Here is a 17073-nt window from a genome sequence, read left to right on the forward strand (position 1 = left end):
ATTAGGAATAGATAAAAATAAACAAATACTTTCAAATAAATTAATTAGTCGTTCAATGATCGGAATAATAATAATAATAATTAAATGTAAAATACTGTCACTCTGAGAGAATTTTCTGGATGTCAATACAAAGAGTACCGGAGTATATTTGACATACCAACATTTTAAAGTATGAAAAGCTGTTGATCTATTATTTTGTGTTTAATATCCACGTAGATGACGTTCGAAGGAGGAGACATTTCGCTCGCTCGCGTCTCCATCTTCGCTTCAGCGTAAAATCAATTGAGAAGAAAAAATGTTGGCACGTGAATCGAACGTTTGATCAGACCGATCTGCATCGATTTAGCAACCTGTAAATTATCAGGTTACCTGTGTACACGCGTGTTGCCGGTCTGACGCAGAGCAAGTGCCGCTCCGTTTCCGTGCTCTTAGAGCCCGGCCTTGATGCATGAAAGTAAGATCTCGTCTCATTTAGAACAGCGTTGCTGGAATGGAGGCGCGTACGATCGCCGTATACGTAGATATCCTGCCGATCTATGCAGCTTAACATTCTCAATGATACTCCTCTAACGTTCGATCTCTTCGACGAGATAAGGAGGAAGGCCGCGTACAGGACTTCCGGCTTGTCTGTTCCACGCATCCTGGCATCAACTTTCGAGGAACGATTCGACGAGTTACACATTGGTCACCGATATCGCGCGACAATGTACATAATCATAGATTCAGCGCTAAGGACATCACCTGATGGTGACGATATCGCGTGATCAGACATTTAACCCGCAATATCGCGTGACAAATTGCGAATCGGAGGCATCTTCAGTCGCGGTTCTTCCCTCTCATCGGATTTCCCAGAATCGCGTGAACGCGAAACAGATGATCTAGATCGATAGGTATCGATTAGGAAAATTGATCGCGATTCTTTGAACGAGCGAAAGAAACAGGTGATAGGTATCTTCTTTCTTCATTTCTCTATGGGACGAGATTACTAGGAAAGAATCTCGACTCGGGGAATCCACGGTGAGAGTGGAACGAACGGTGTGCAGGTATCGACGGAATGAACGAGCGCAGTTGGGAGTTTCCAAACGCCCGTGAGCGGCTCGTGACGCGCTCGTGACGTGGTTCGGCAACACGGAAACGAGGCCTAAGGAAAATTTTCATCCGAAGAAACGGCCGCACGTTTCGCTGTAAATAGCGTGTCGCCGCTATTTATAGGATCCGCGACTCGATCGCGGTTTCCTGGTTTCCGTTTCTAATTGCCCGATGACATAGCGTTTCGATGCTGTTCTTTGTCTCCTGAGCTTCTAATTTACTCTTGATAAGTTGTTCCTTAAAAAGTAAAGAACAACCTCCAGGTTGTTTGTGCTCCGTATCACTCTTTATTCGATTAAACACTTATCGAATGATTTCCTCGGAGTGTCCAAAACGAATGTCGTCTATGAAGAGTGTTTCGTAGGTATCGATACCGAAGGAACGACACTTGTTACGAGCTCCGAGGGTCAATCTCGATGGGCAGGAGCTGTTGCTCGAAGCACCTCGTGGTGTTCGAAAAGCTGTTCTGCGCGGACGTTGGAAGCATCGTCGTTGGAGCGGCGAGGACGTGACGGTGGTGATGGTGGTGGTGGTGGTGGTGGTTGCGGCGGCGGAGTTGGCGGTGGCTGCAGCTGATGGACCACCCGAAACGAGGGTGGGGTGGGGGCACCCCTGACCCCGACATTAGCCGGCGGTGAAGGGAGGCAACGTTTATATGCGGCGGCAATCCGCCCCGTAGGCGCATTCGCTCGCACGCTTCGTAGACGGGAACCACCCGTTATTAATTGTCATCAGCGTCGTTGTTGTTGTCGTTGCCATCGAGAACAAGGATCGAGACCGACTTGCAGTGTGAAGAATCCAAGTTCGACGAGCACCGATTCGATCGAGAAGAATTCATTTCGTGATCGGTGATTGTCTCGCTGATAAATCGTCGTTGATCAACGGTTGATCCATCCGGTTCGACAGTAGACGACGGTGTACACTTGCTGCTACACATATACAAGTATTCACGGTTTTTCCGACAAGAGATAAACCGAGAGACAAAAGTAGCCGATTTCGGGCTCGAACAGTTTTATCAACGAAGAACAACACGGCGGATATGATGGCTGTCGCAGCGGCGCAGAAGAATCGCGAAATGTTCGCTATCAAGAAGTCTTACAGTATCGAGGTGAGTACTTTCTGTTTTCAACATATTTTTTCTCTTTTAATTGAATTCGTGGTACCGGCCATTGTATATCGTTCAACGTGTTAACTAGCGGAGTTTGGGTTAATTAAGATCCAAACTTACAAAAAATATTATTAATTCAAAATTAAATGTATAATTTCCAAACGAAAGAGTCTGATATAATTTGTAAAGAAATAGTGTAAAATTTAGAAAATGAAAAAAATATGAAATATGACATTAAATTAAAATTCTGGCTCTCTCCATGGTCCGCTATCCAAGGATTAACGATCTTTTGAATTATTATCGTAGAATTGTGATGAGATATTTTGATAGAAATAAATTGTTTAAAAATATAATTTTATAAATTATTGATAAAGTAAAAGTGAGTTTGAGGTGTCGATTGAGAACGCGAGAAAGCGCGGGAAGTTTGCCGAACGTTTGAACTGGCGGGAACTTAGCGCGTAACGTTGTAATTGCGAGCACTCTTATTCGCTTTCCCCGTTTAGCATTATTAACCTGTTGCATGATAGCACTTTCAAGAATGATCTTTTCCAGTTAACCCTTCTATTATAAGATCTACAAGATCCCAACTCAGTTTCATTCATTTAAATTTCAATTATGTATCTATCTCATAAATCAGCTTAAAAGGCAATTAATATTTTAATTTTATTATACTCATTGCTCTATACTTCATCAGTGATGGCTAATACTGTTAATATAACTTCTCAATGTCTAAAATATTTCATTATTTTATTACGTCTCGAAATATTAATTAGGACAATTAGTGAAGGTCTTTGAAATATAAATATAAGGTTTTTTTTTATGAACACGATAGAAGGATTATTACTGTTAATCTCGACGTTAATCTAGTCAAAGTTGTTGAAACGAACATAATCATTATCGTTTAATCGTACGATAATAACACGTGCTCGAACAGCAACGCCGTATGTTACTGGGACGTCTTAAGAAGTAGGTTTCCACGAGATTCGTCCGAGTTCCTCGGAACTTTCTTACACGGAAGAATCCTCTTTCTTGCTTGCCTACGTGACTTTCGTGATAAACGTCCGGTGTATTTCATAACAGGTAAAAAAGAAAAAAAAATTACATCAAGAGTTTGTGTGAACTCGTGCATGAACACACGAATACACGCGTCTTTTTAGCCTTCCTTCGAAAAGGCCGTTCCACCGTACGAGTGAAATTCTCCGGTTGGAAATGAAGAAGAGACCCAGTATAGAGAAAGTACAGACGATTAATTATTACGACTGTTGCGCAACATTAACGACCTTGCCGTTCAATCGTTTTGCATTGTATTCGAGCAAGTTGAATCAAGATCTAGACTTTGTGCAATCATTCCTTCCTCGAAACGTTTCGCGGGATTTTGAAAAAAGATTAAGAATTCTCGAATGAAAACGACGGCTAATAATCTTTTACTTTTCCCTTGGAATATACACTATCGTTCATAAATAATAGAATGTTTTATGAACTCGCAAATGGCAAAGTACAGTACCGAGAAGACTTCCTAAGTCAACTGGAAAAAATGCTCGTCACTGTACACTTTCCATGAAAAGTTTGCACGTTTCGTTCAACAAACGAAAGCCTCATCTGTTTTCAAAATGACGCGAATCACCATGTACGGATCGCAATGAGGCAATAAATAACATCATCTATCGTGTAATTAGCGATCCTCTAAGAACGTTTAATTTCCAATTCCACTGTAAACGAAGTTGGTAAGGTCGCTTCGTTTGTCTTTTCCTATGGCAAACTATCGCTCCTTAGATCGTGCAACGATGACTTTCAATCAAAGTCTCGATTCGAGGCCGAGTTTCTTTTTTCCATTCATAACGAGAGCTCCGCCTCGCAGGAACAGGTCCTCCGAGAATTAGAATCGCAAGGACACGTCCCTGTGCATTTTCCAGCGCAGTATACAAAAAAAAAAAAAGAAAAAGAAGAAAAATCGTGCGATATAACGTTCTAATTGGTATCTTGGCAAGGTCTGCGGGAAACTTTTTCATTCATAGCTTGTTTCATCGCGTCGATCGGCATTTATTTGTCCCACGCGTTGTTTTGCACAGACTTTTATTTTCTATTAAAAATTAAAATTGTTCACTGTATGTATTCACAAAAATAACTATATATAATTAAAATGATTAATATTCAAGCGCCACTTATCGGTAGCGTTTGGAATCGCTAGAAGGAGTAAGAAGATATTCGAATGAAAAATAGTAATTAACGAGTGAAAATTGACAAATTTCTAGATAATCGCGTTTCCATAGAAAGCACGGTGATCCGCGAGATGACCCGGTGATCGGTTCGCTGACCCGGCAGAAAACGAAAAACCAAAGATTACGGAACGACGTGAAATTTCACTGGCGAAGCAAAGATGTGCTCTTCGCTCTGATCCGTTACTTTCTCCGCATATCATGAATTCTACGGCTTCTTGAACACTTCTTCGGCTAACACGAGTTTTCATTAGGCGATCGCGTCCTCGGCCGGTAGTGAAGCTGACGAAATTTTCGAGATTATTGTATCGGAAAGCAAAAATCTTGTATCACCCAAACGAAAACGTTCTGTTCGTTTCGTTTAGATTTAAATAGAAAAATCGAGTCGCGTATGATTGCTACACAATTTACCAACATTGTTAACGATAATGGCGAACAACGACGATGATAAATCTGAGTCATTCGAACGGAACTCGACCGCACCGGATCTAGGTTCGATCCAGAATCCGTTCCACGTGTGCCGGATAGATCCTTATCGAGCGTGTACCGCGTTACTGCAACGAGGGGTGAAAAATGACCCGATCTCGGTTGCGTTCTTAATTATTTACCGTTTCAACTATAACGCGTATCTTTGAGTTTATTAAAAAGTCCGTTAATGAATTGCAATTCCAAGCTGCAGAATCAATCAACTCGGATAAATCGATCGATTATGGAATCGCGCATAAACAAATAGCTTAATCGGTGCACGGATTTATTACAAAATCGCGTAACTAACTCTGAACACCCTCGATTGGAGGCAGCCATGTTAGCCGATCGCTTCGCAGGATCGTGTGTAATCGTATCGCGTTGCAAAATCGCTCGGCCTCGGCTCCCGCATGATAATTATGAATATGTTATAAATATAAGAACGAAGTGATTGTAAGTCCCCGATGATAGAGAGAGTCGCGGAGAGGCCCTGAACACTGTTCCGAACCCCCGTTATCCGCCTTTGGAGGCTCGCCGTACCGGCGGTAACGCCTCTGACCACTTATCAACGCATTAACACGATTAATCATGATCCATGCTACGTTACATACACACGTAAATCGTATACGTGTATCGATGGCTGCTCGTTGATTTACTATGCTAATCGCTCTATTTAACCTGGCGAGCGTTAGATTAAAAAAAAAAAACATTGCAGGTACAGAGCGTTGGGTGCGTATGGCATGTGCACATTATGTCTTTATCGAGTTATCAGTGCATTTCATTAATTTCGTTATTAAAATTATTTCAGTCAGATTTAAATCGAGTTAACTCAATTTAACGCTCCAGTAGAGCCATTTGGGTCATTCTATATTGCCTAATTTTTCAAATTTACAAATTCTAAATTTCCATCTAACGCTCGTCAGATTGAACGATACTGTTTTCTCAAATTTCTACTTCGTTCTAAGAAAAATCATATTAATGCTACATTATGAATGCTCATCATGTGACAATTTGCGGTTGTTGTAGTCCTGCAACTTCTCTTTTTATCCCTCTTTTTGCCTTATGCATTTGCACGAATTTTCACCTGCCATTTGTTCGCTGTTAAACAATTCTCACACGAACGATCGGGTGATCGAATTTTCGGTATCGCGGTCTATCGTAGAACTCGTTTCGTTATCTAACAGTTGGTCACGTTTCCATAGACTAACTATGTAGGTGGTTACATCGTGGATTCTGTTCACGGTAATTAATAACGCCACGCGAGCTATGATTTTAATGGCGAAATAATGATCGACCTTGGGCACGTTTGTCACGGATCATTAAGCCTCGTTTTACCGGCAAAAAATTCCAATCCACCGTGGAATATTTCACTCAACCGCGAAACTCTTGTGCGTATACCAGTTGCATGTTTCTTGGAATGTCGTATGATTAACAGGCAATGATTTTTCACTGGATTACTTTGCGAGGAAAATTTTGGAAAATTAACACTTTGCACCTGTTCGAAAATTATAGGAAATTCTAAGCAAACGAAACAAAGGATAGCGTTTATAAATTGATTAAACACAGCTGGACAATTATATGAATCAGACTAATCAGCCAGGTGACACGTTTGAATACGAGTCATCGCTCCAAAGGATCGACTCGTTCGATACTGTTTAGTACCTTTTTCCTTCACCTCTGTTCGAAAGAACAATTTTTCTGAATCTCTCTACGGGATAATCAAGCAGGTTGATGCAATCATTCGACAGAGTCATCGGTCACCTATCCGTTCCATTGGCAAAGTACTTGGCCCACTTCGCAGCGATATGTCGTCAAAGGGATTACTACACGTTTTCTCTAAACCGTGCCAACCGCTTAACTCTGTTGGAAAATCAAACCGGGTCTCGAGCCATTCATGAAAACCACCTCGTAAAGAATTTGAATGACATTCAACGCGTCCGTTCTTTGCAATCAGCGGCAAAACACGGTGACATTTCTAACGAACAACTTAATGATCCTCGACAACTGGTATTCCGATTAACCCGTCGGCGATGTGATGGAAAAATATTACACGATGTATGTCGTATACTTCAATCAATATCTTTTTTTCATTTAAATCCTGTGTCATACATTTTTGCGCCGTTCCGTTTGGCAATCCTCCGTCCCGATTGTCCAGCATTTATTATCTCTATGAACGTGATTCGTTGGCGCGTGATCTTCTTTGCGATTGGGAGACGCTTTGTCTTCCTTTTGTCAGGATCCGCTAATTTCCGACCCTTCAACGACAGGACGGACACCGGGGAAAATTAATTTCCGTGTCTTTGCTTCGTGATCGAATCTTTCTGACCGAGTTGGATAAGCTTTAGCCAGCTCTAAATCAGACAGGATATCCGTCGTTTAAAGTTGAACCGTTGAATGACACAGAGAGTCACTGTTAATTAGTAACTGATTTCACTTTAATTATTAGACTCATTTTCTAAATTTTGAATTATCTCTTTAGATATATTTTTCTAATTTTAGTCAAAGCACTTGGCTTATTGAAAAGTGTTTATTTGATCTGTTTAGAACGGATATCCGGCAAGAAGGAGATCCCTGGTGGACGATGCTCGTTTCGAAACGTTGGTTGTCAAGCAAACGAAGCAGAGCGTGTTGGAAGAAGCTCGTCAACGTGCGAATGGTAAGTTTTCCTTCTTTCATATTATAATGATAGTATTATCTATGATATTTTCTATATTTATGGAACGTTGTACCCTTTCTAATGCATGGATTTATCTAAAGTGTATTCGTGCTCCAAATAGCTTTCGAACTATGTCATTTAAATAGAAGCTGTTCGTGTAACTTGATTACCAACTATTCAACAATATGTAATTAAACGTATCATCGATGTTGCATGATAATCTTGTTTGCTGTTAGACTCGATAACCGATCAGGATCACTTAGAGACGGAACGTTATGCATCGTCGAGCGACGATGAACAGGCGGAGACGTTGGCTTGTGCTGCTAAGCACGGAGGTTTGTACTTAGAAAATTTTTAATACCAATCTCTGGACTCGATATTTAGTTTATATCATTTTTATTCCAATTAAAATACGTTCAGAGATTGTAAAAATTCGAAGATGTTAGATGTTGTATTAGCATGAGCATGGAATTGTCTTTGACTTACAGAAGCCAAAGCTGAAGTTTCTTCATCGGAGAGCGATGGCAGACCGGACGAGGATTACAACGATGGTAGGTAAAATTTTCAATTAAAAAAATCCAAAAGATTCAGATGGTTCAATAAAGAGGGGAAAGTGGCCGAGGTAAATTGAGAGTGAAACAGCCCCCATTGTGAAGAGTATACATATACCTGAGCAAAAAGCTACTTTTCTCTACACTTGGCTGAATTACGCGGACGACCTCTTTCCACCTTTTACCAACCGTTCTTCGTCTTTTTCCAATCCGCTTTGTGCATTTAGAATCGTATTAGCCGAGGACCCTTTTCCCGCGATAAATGTATAACTCGGTTATTTCCTCTTTTTGCCTTCCTTCATCTTCGCCCGCGGACCGTCACGTAGCTGGCGACAATAAGAGCTACTTTATTCTGTCCTTATTCCCACCGTTGCCTCTATAAAACTGGCCGACGGTTCCGTGGAAATGGACTTTGAATTGCTCGATTATTACCGTCCACGGAAATCACTTAGCGCCGCGAAGTAACGCGTAAGAACGTGGAAAAGGATTTGGTATTCTACGCGAAATTTTCAGGCATTATCACATACATAGAGACTAGCTTAACTTCGTTGAAATGAAAATAAAATTGCTATAATGTAGGGAGAGAAAATGTCGTTTCGTCTCGGGATCATTTGCTAGACTCTGTCCCAGACGCCTATAACCCCGCTTTTCGGAACTCATGCCGGGGGACCGCCAGCGAGAACAGACTCAATTCCGCCGCCACCTGGCGGCCGCCGACCCGAGCTAAGGGCGTCCGGGGAACCTCAGCCCGCCTTTCCCCTCCACTAAACGCCTACAATAAAGTACAAATCCCCTGTCAAATCTATCGACAGAAATTTTAATTCGCCAAGATCAACCCTCACCGTCTTTCACGATTCCTTTTAGACGCCGGATTGACCGAGGAGGAAGTGGTGCTAGCAAAGACCATAGCCGAATGCCCCGAGAACGAGAACGCCGTTCAGAAAGCGGCTCTAGTTCTGCGTCTACGCGAGGGAATCAGTTCATTGGCGAGAATCCTGAAGACGATCGAGAACTTCAAGGGAACGGTCACCCACGTGGAGTCGCGACCTTCGAAGAAGGAAGGCCTGCAGTTCGACGTTCTAGTGAAGGTCGACATGACCAGGCAGAGTCTGTTGCAACTGATCAGGAATCTCCGTCAGAGCGCCGCTCTGGACGGCGTCACTCTGCTCGCGGACAATTCCGTCAGCATCAAAGACCCGTGGTTCCCGCGACACGCGTCTGAGCTCGACAACTGCAACCACCTGATGACCAAGTACGAGCCCGATCTCGATATGAATCATCCCGGTTTCGCCGACAAGGAGTACCGAGCCCGCAGGAAGATCATCGCGGAGATCGCGTTCGCTTACAAATACGGCGATCCAATCCCGAGCATTCCCTACACCGAGACGGAGAACGACACCTGGTCCCGTGTGTTCAACACGGTCGTGGACCTGGTACCGAAGTACGCTTGCGTCGAGTATCAGAGAGTGTTTAAGAAGCTGCAAGAGGAGAAGATCTTCGAGGCTCATCGTATACCTCAGCTTCAAGAAGTGAGCGATTTCTTGAAGAAGAGCACCGGGTTCACTCTGCGTCCCGCGGCTGGACTGCTCACCGCTAGAGACTTCCTGTCCAGCCTTGCGTTCAGGGTGTTCCAGAGCACCCAGTACATTCGTCACATCAATAGCCCGTACCACACGCCAGAACCGTAAGTATTTTTCAATGCTTTTCAATTCTTTTATCGATCTGATCATCTAATGTTAAATGGGGACTTTATAGCAAAAATGAGCACAGTCGCTTCATGATTCTTGGAATAATAATTTTTAGGGCAATCTAAGCTTCTTTTAATATTCAATGGGTTTATATTGGGAGGAGATCTGTTTCATACGACTCGATGGAGGGCAATCGATCGAGTGGGTTATGATGAGAGAGGGCTGACGTTACACAGAGAACGATAATAATAGAATTACCACGCTTCTCTAAGCTCGTAATGGAGCTCTAATTGGCTTTTAACGACGCGATGGCGTTGATAACTTAGTTTCCAGGGATGCGATCTCGTATCTAGACGGAAGTACCTTCCGCCTTGGTGAAATTTTCGATTCCAACGAAGGCATCTTCTCTTAGAGAGCAGTCATCCTGATGACAATCTCTTCGATCCTTATCAAACAGAAAATTATGCAAATTTCCATTCATTTTTGATCTTCCATTTAATACAAGTGTTTCTGCTATTATTTACTTTTCGCATTGCTCTTTCGAGTTACGTTGATTTCGTTCCACCATGAAATTGTAGATAACGAAATTATATCGTTATTAATGCAGAGATGAAAGAGCCCCTATCTAATTCCCGGCGAACTTTCACCCCTGCTTTATGCTTTCATCCCCTTTTTCGTTAAATTGCCTTCGCTCGGCGCCGATTAAAGAACGACCATAATTATTCCCGATGATATTAAAGCGTCTAATTAAAGACTCGTTTAATTTTCCTCCTTTCGTTTCAATGAAATTCTTCTCTTTTCCATTCGCAGCGATTGCATCCACGAGCTCCTGGGACACATGCCGCTGTTGGCTGATCCAAGCTTCGCTCAATTCTCTCAGGAAATCGGTTTAGCTTCGTTGGGTGCCTCAGACGAGGAAATCGAAAAATTGTCGACCATCTACTGGTTCACCGTCGAGTTCGGTCTCTGCAAGGAGGGTCAAGAGGTGAAAGCCTACGGCGCTGGTCTTTTGTCCGCTTACGGAGAGCTGCTTCACGCTCTCAGCGACAAATGCGAACACAGAGCTTTCGAACCAACCACCACTGCCCTTCAGAAGTATCAGGATCAAGAATATCAACCGATTTATTACGTGGCAGAGAGCTTCGAAGACGCCAAGGAGAAGTTCCGTCGCTGGGTATGTATATCGCTCTGTCGGAGACTTCGATGCTGAGCAGACGGTGCGCTCTTACGCGAATCCATAAACGTTAATTATAATTGTGCTCGATTATTTTCTTGCGAAATTTCGAATTAAATTAAATTATCAATAGTTAATTTCTCAAAGGTTTTTTTTCGATATTTTTTTTCTAAATACAAATTTAATAATGTTAATTGGAAAAAAGGTTTCTGGTCGAGATAATACTGAAAAGTGAAAAATTCTAGTTTCTATTAATAATTATTTGATTCCAGGTGGCTACCATGAGCAGACCCTTCGAGGTCAGATACGATCCCCACACGCAACGTGTCGAGGTGCTCGACAGCGTGGACAGATTGGAGAACCTAGTGTCCCAGTTGAACACGGAGATGACCCACCTTACGAACGCGATCGACAAAATCAAGAGGTCCTTCGCGTAAAGACGAGGAGGGAGTTTCATCCTCGTGACACGATACGGTTCTTCCTTTCGCGAATCACCGAGCATACTCGCTCGAGAATCCCCGACGTTTTCTTTCTTCTTCGAAGCTCTATGTCTACGTAGCGAATTTCAATCGATCGAAAGAATCATTTCGAGAAAGGTGATACACGATTTCGAGGGCAACGTTTCTCTATGGAAAATACGTCGAAATCGTCTAGGCACACTGGCTCGTTGCTACACATGTCACGTCATCTCCATCATCGTTCGTCGTTTCGCATTAAATCGTCCTCACTCTCTGTATAAAGTCGCTCATCCGCGTGTAACCGAAGCGGATTCGTCGTTGGCACACGCGCGTGGACCGTATTCGATGGAGCCAATAATTTAATCGTGTTATTTATTCAATTAACGTCCCTCGTCTACGCGCGTCATTCGTGAAAATAAGAAAAAAATATATATTTATTGGTTAGATGATTGAAAACGACTCGAGCCCGAGACACTTGTCAGCGTGGAAATCTCGCCGTTTACGTTACACGCGTCCTATTGTATTTTATTCTATCGTGTTACATCTTATTATTATTGTATTATTATTGTGTATTAGTCGTAGAATTATTGCGTAGTTGTGTTTTCAAGTAGTTACACGTAGCCAAACGAAAGTATCCACCGCGATAGTAAGTGATATCAGCGTGTCCTCTTCGATTTTAGATCAATTGTACGAACAGGACGACTAGTATTAAACAGGCAATCGTAGATTTTATTTTCTTTTTTTCTGTTCTCGATAACCATTAACGAACCATTGATTCTTGGGAGACAAATTTGTTCTCTCGATAGGTATTATGGATGAATATAAGAGAGGATCGAGGTTGTTTCCCAAGGAACAAATTACTATTCATGGAAATGTAAAACTTCGTTAACGAAGTCACGGATCAATGTTGTATTAAAAACGCACCGTTTAGAGTTTAGTGCGAGTCCTCTGCTTGTGCACCCTGCACTTATTATTTTCCCTCTTGCTAACTCGTACCAAATACTTTTTCCCTCTCGTTCGAATGCGTTCGAAAATGATCCGGCGCATTAGATTTCCTTTGTATTATATTGTAAAGTACTCAGAGCATAATAAAAACCTAAGATATAAATCTTACACGGTGCTTTCGTTTATTTCACCTTTTAATTGATAAATTGAAAAATTAATGTTACTATTATCGTAATTAGAAATTAATATAAAATTAATGAAATTTCTGTGTCAAGTGCGAAATGTCAAACAGCTAGGGAATAAGGTTACACCATTCGGTCTTTCTTATCCGAATACCGATCTTTCTTATTTCGCTCGTAAATTCTTTCATTCATTTTAAGAAGAGGCACCAGACATCGTAAGAATTCCATATTCATCGCCGATACCAGTTGGGTATCTTTGGCGAGAATCTCAATGAAATACATCAGTAGGGTTAATTTTAGAAACATCCGAAAAAAAATCGCAACTATGCTGCCCACGGGACATCACCTGACACCTTTGCTTTCCGTCTCTGTTCAACGTACAGACACGTGCGAAATCGATACGAGTTCAGGTGTAGGGCATCGGATCAGAACGATATGCAAAAATTTCGTTTTTCTAATAAAATTTTTTTGGGTTTATAGAATGATCTAATAAAAGAATGATGGGGTACCTTGATCACCTTTGGGGTGTGAAAATTAATTTCAAAGTAAAATGACATTGTCATCTTTTGACACGTGGATAATTTTCAAGGCACAAAAAATCTGTGTTAGGGAAATGACAGGGCATTCGAAATAAATTTTGCTACGGTTTACATTTCCTAATTTTATTTAAGAAAAATGAATTTAAGCTGGTCCTAAATCGTCGAACAGGCTAAAACTCATACCGTTACAACCGTTACTCACGTGAGCGACACGAAGTGAAATTTGCTTCCCGATATTTCGATGCGATCTCGCATCGATTAACTCCGTTGCCACCTTCCGTCTCCTGTTCGCGTGCTGCTAGAAACATGACGATCCTCACGTAAGCACCCATCGAAAAACTAACCGAACGACGAACGACTGGCCGGTCGATTCGCGACGAACATGAAATTCCTGCTGCCTGTTCTGATCGCGCACGTGTTACAGTGCGTGGCATCGAGATCGAACAGCGACAGTAAGTGAAAGTGCGTTCGCGCAGGTGATCGATGTGATTTCCTTCTTCGTTCGACAGGTTATCAGGAGGATTCGTTCAGCGTGTTTGGCTGGATCAGTTACTTGAAACGCTTATCTCTGATAACGTTGATGATTTCCGGTGTCGTCCTCTATTACGTCCCCGAATCGCGACCACGTGAGTAACAGGGAAATATTTTTTCGAGATTGACGAAAAAGGGTTATTCCGTTTCCGTCAATAGATGCGAGGAAAATTTGTCGAGTACTGATCGATCTCACGGCGGATGGTTTGAAAGCGGTGCTGAGCACGCGCGAGGACGAGCAAATTTACGAGAAGATCAAGTCCAAGTATCATCGGGCTAAATACGAACAATCTTTGGCGGCTCAGAAACGTGTCTCGAGGGAGGTACAAGACGATGAAGATTTCGAGTTGATGGAGAAGAATCAAGGGAAGAGGGCGAAGATGTTCGTCGATGGTGATGGATTACTGATCGGGTCGGTTGAAATTGTCGATAGTAATAAAAAAAAATGAATTAAATAATATTTTAGACTCTTCTTCTGTTCCCCCAAGACTAAATGCAAATGATGAGAGGCAACTCCCTCTTCATTAATTTAAAATTTATGCAATATTTAATATTCAACAGGAGCAGAGAAAAGAAGAAAATAAACATGAAACAATGTAAAGAGCACCGACACTCTCGTCAACGTCTGCGTAGCAGTTTCGTTAAAGACATTTCCGGCGAGTCCTCGACGGAAGTGACGAAACCAGTCTACTTCTATTCTGACAAACTGGAGGATTTATCAAAATATTTCAAGAATAGTCTGTACGGTGCGAAACGACCCAGCGAGGCCTCTGTTGAAAATTATGCGCTTCTGATCAGGTAAGAATATGATTAATTTATGATACAAAACATCAGCAGGGTGTTTTTCATTATTTCGAGTGCTATAGCGGCAGTCCACAACAAATGGCAATGTTAGATGAAAAATACGACAAAGATGATGTGGTCATTGTACAGGATCCTTATGTCAAGCTAGAATACAGGGAATGTGGTACTTCGACTGATAAACTCTCCTCGATAGCGGAAGCTTCCGCCTCGGAACAGGAAGGACCTACTAGAGATTATAATGACCATCCAACAGAACCGGTAACTTTAATTTAATAACATTAGATTGTACGGTATTTGTAATAAGCGGAGATTGTGGAAATAGAGTTCTTTAAAAATGAACATAAGAAGTAAAAGAGGATTACAATCAAACAGTAATTAATAAATTAATTTGAATGGCATAAAAATGACATCAGGTTATTGCAAAATAATTAATTTCATAAGCTGAGAATATTGTATAAGGCATTTTTTAAATTTAACATCTCCCCGCAAATTCAAAACAGGATCACTAGTACCATCTAGCAGCAAGTGGGAAAATTAACCAAACAGAAAATCGTATTTTTCTGCAAAATCAATGATTTTTATAACTTGCTGACAATCAATCCTGAATAATCTAATAATCTAATTTTAAGATTATTTAGAGCATTATATTATAAAAATAAAAAATATAGCTCTTCATCTGGGAAACAGATGCTACAGTCATCTAGCGGTGGAACCTCAGAAGAAAGTGGTATTATTTTCAAATTGCCCAGCAAGAAATTAAACATTCAAAAATAAGGCGCGCAGAGTATTTATAATTTATTAAACCAGTTATTTTACAGTAATATGATGTCACTTAATATTGCTGTATAATTTAATTATTGATTAGCACTCAGTTTCCCAATTCCAGAGCGATCTTTTCTTTTTTAAATTTAATCTGTTTGTGATAATTATATGCACTAGAATTGTCATTTTGTACCACTACAGGGAATGGAGTCGTACGTTAAGGATGTTGACTTAAACTCAATACCTGAAGAAGATTCTAGATTCCCAGTCAATAAATCATTGTATCAGACGAGTGAGTATCAGTGCGGTGGTGAATGTTGTGATAACGGATGTTCTGATATTCTTGGTTCTTCAGCTGATACAAAGAATGTACTAAAGTAATTAACTACTATCAGCATGACAAATAACTAGCCAATGGAAATATTGTAAATCTTCCAAAATTTATTCATTACAGATCATCTCGAAGCACGTTGAGCTCGAAATTGCACAAAAAGATAGAGGAGAACAACGAAAACTTGCAAGCCTTAAATTACACAAAGTACAATCACGAAGGTGGTCGTTTTATGAAGTTAAGTAGTTTGAACAGTCGTAAAGTGGATTTTCGAAAAGAAGATAAAATAGATCATTCTCATCAGGTGATTAAAATTTAAGGACTGTTTGAAAATAACTAGGTCAAACGTGCAGTGATTAAAATTAGGCAGTAAAATTTCCAAACGAAAAACTAATATTTAAGGAAATACCTTCTAAATTCTAAATTCGAACATTTTTGTTTATCAAAAGTGGCAAGAAAATGGACATCAATACGAAAGTACATGTAGAAACGTTCGAAGGAATATTTCTAGGACCAATAATCCATTGAAAAGTTCCTGTTGTAACGATGTTTCTTATTTCACTGATCGAAGCGGAGAAGCTGATGATGAAATTTCACATCTTGGTGAACGAGTAACAGTGAAGCATGATCTTGATGAAAAACCTCAGAGGGAAAATTATTTCTACAAAAGAAATTCAGACGATTCGATTTTTGATCACATTTGCAACGAGTTTGAGACGGAGCCTATTTTGAAAAGTACGTTCAAAATGTTTCTCCTAATTGCCAATTAAGCCTACTATTAGAGTCAACCCCTTTAGATACTAGGGGCGGCTATAGTTAATGGAAATAAAAAAATGATTATTACAATCAAATACACCTCATTGTAAATTAAATTTGACACAAAGGATTTTTTTTTATTTAGATCGAGTGACACCTGCCTTAATCCGAGCGGTAAATTGGATTTTCGGTGGTTGTCCGGAAGCGAGGAAAGTCGGAAAGGAAGGAAGTCCCGAAACCACTGGCGAGTGGCTCCTCTAACGAAGAATATTAAATCCATCTCCGCAGACTCGAACCGTCGGCAAAATAATAACTCTACCATATCGAAACCCCTTCTAGTTTATCACATCCTTTGAAAACCATTTCTGTCGATGTCCACAAACGATCTTAAAAATCGTTCGCAGATCGAGAACACGATTTAGAATAAATCGGAAGCCTCGCAGCTGTACTTTTGCTTATTTTCCAAACATAAACGAACACGTCACCGCAGTTAATAATAATAACGATTCCGATCGGTCTGTTCCTCGTCGGTTTGCAAACACCCGTTCGATTTGCACGCGTAACCGGAAGAAACATTCCGCGAATTACTTTACGATCGCGAACCGCCAAGTCAATATTTGTGTCGATTTAAAAACGAGTACAGTCGAGTGCAAAAGAAGAAATGATCTATCGATCGCCTTATTCGCCCTTGTTCCTTATACAAGGAGGAGATTCTAACAAAGGGTGATAGATCTATATCTAGAATAAGTTAATTTAAAAAAAAATTTGGAAAAACGCATAATATGGGATATCCGGATAACGTCCCTGACATAGATTTC

General features: G+C 40.9%; 2 protein-coding genes across 2 annotated transcripts; both read left to right on the forward strand.

The window, feature by feature from the left end:
• Positions 1-1756: 1756 nt before the first annotated feature.
• On the forward strand, positions 1757-12518 carry LOC114876902 (tyrosine 3-monooxygenase). The gene is made up of 7 exons (XM_029188821.2): positions 1757-2197; positions 7423-7534; positions 7771-7869; positions 8023-8085; positions 8950-9769; positions 10584-10947; positions 11220-12518. The coding sequence occupies exons 1-7, from the start codon at positions 2129-2131 to the stop codon at positions 11382-11384; spliced, it is 1692 nt and encodes a 563-aa protein (XP_029044654.1). The 5' UTR covers positions 1757-2128; the 3' UTR covers positions 11385-12518.
• A 923-nt stretch (positions 12519-13441) lies between these two features.
• Positions 13442-16516, forward strand: LOC114876908. Its single transcript, XM_046285967.1, has 8 exons — positions 13442-13697; positions 13762-14014; positions 14164-14400; positions 14469-14664; positions 15370-15545; positions 15623-15803; positions 15949-16234; positions 16401-16516. The coding sequence occupies exons 1-8, from the start codon at positions 13652-13654 to the stop codon at positions 16514-16516; spliced, it is 1491 nt and encodes a 496-aa protein (XP_046141923.1). The 5' UTR covers positions 13442-13651.
• The last annotated feature ends 557 nt before the right edge of the window (positions 16517-17073 follow it).

Source organism: Osmia bicornis, chromosome 5 (genome assembly GCF_907164935.1).
Source record: "Osmia bicornis bicornis chromosome 5, iOsmBic2.1, whole genome shotgun sequence".
NCBI lineage: Eukaryota > Metazoa > Arthropoda > Insecta > Hymenoptera > Megachilidae > Osmia > Osmia bicornis.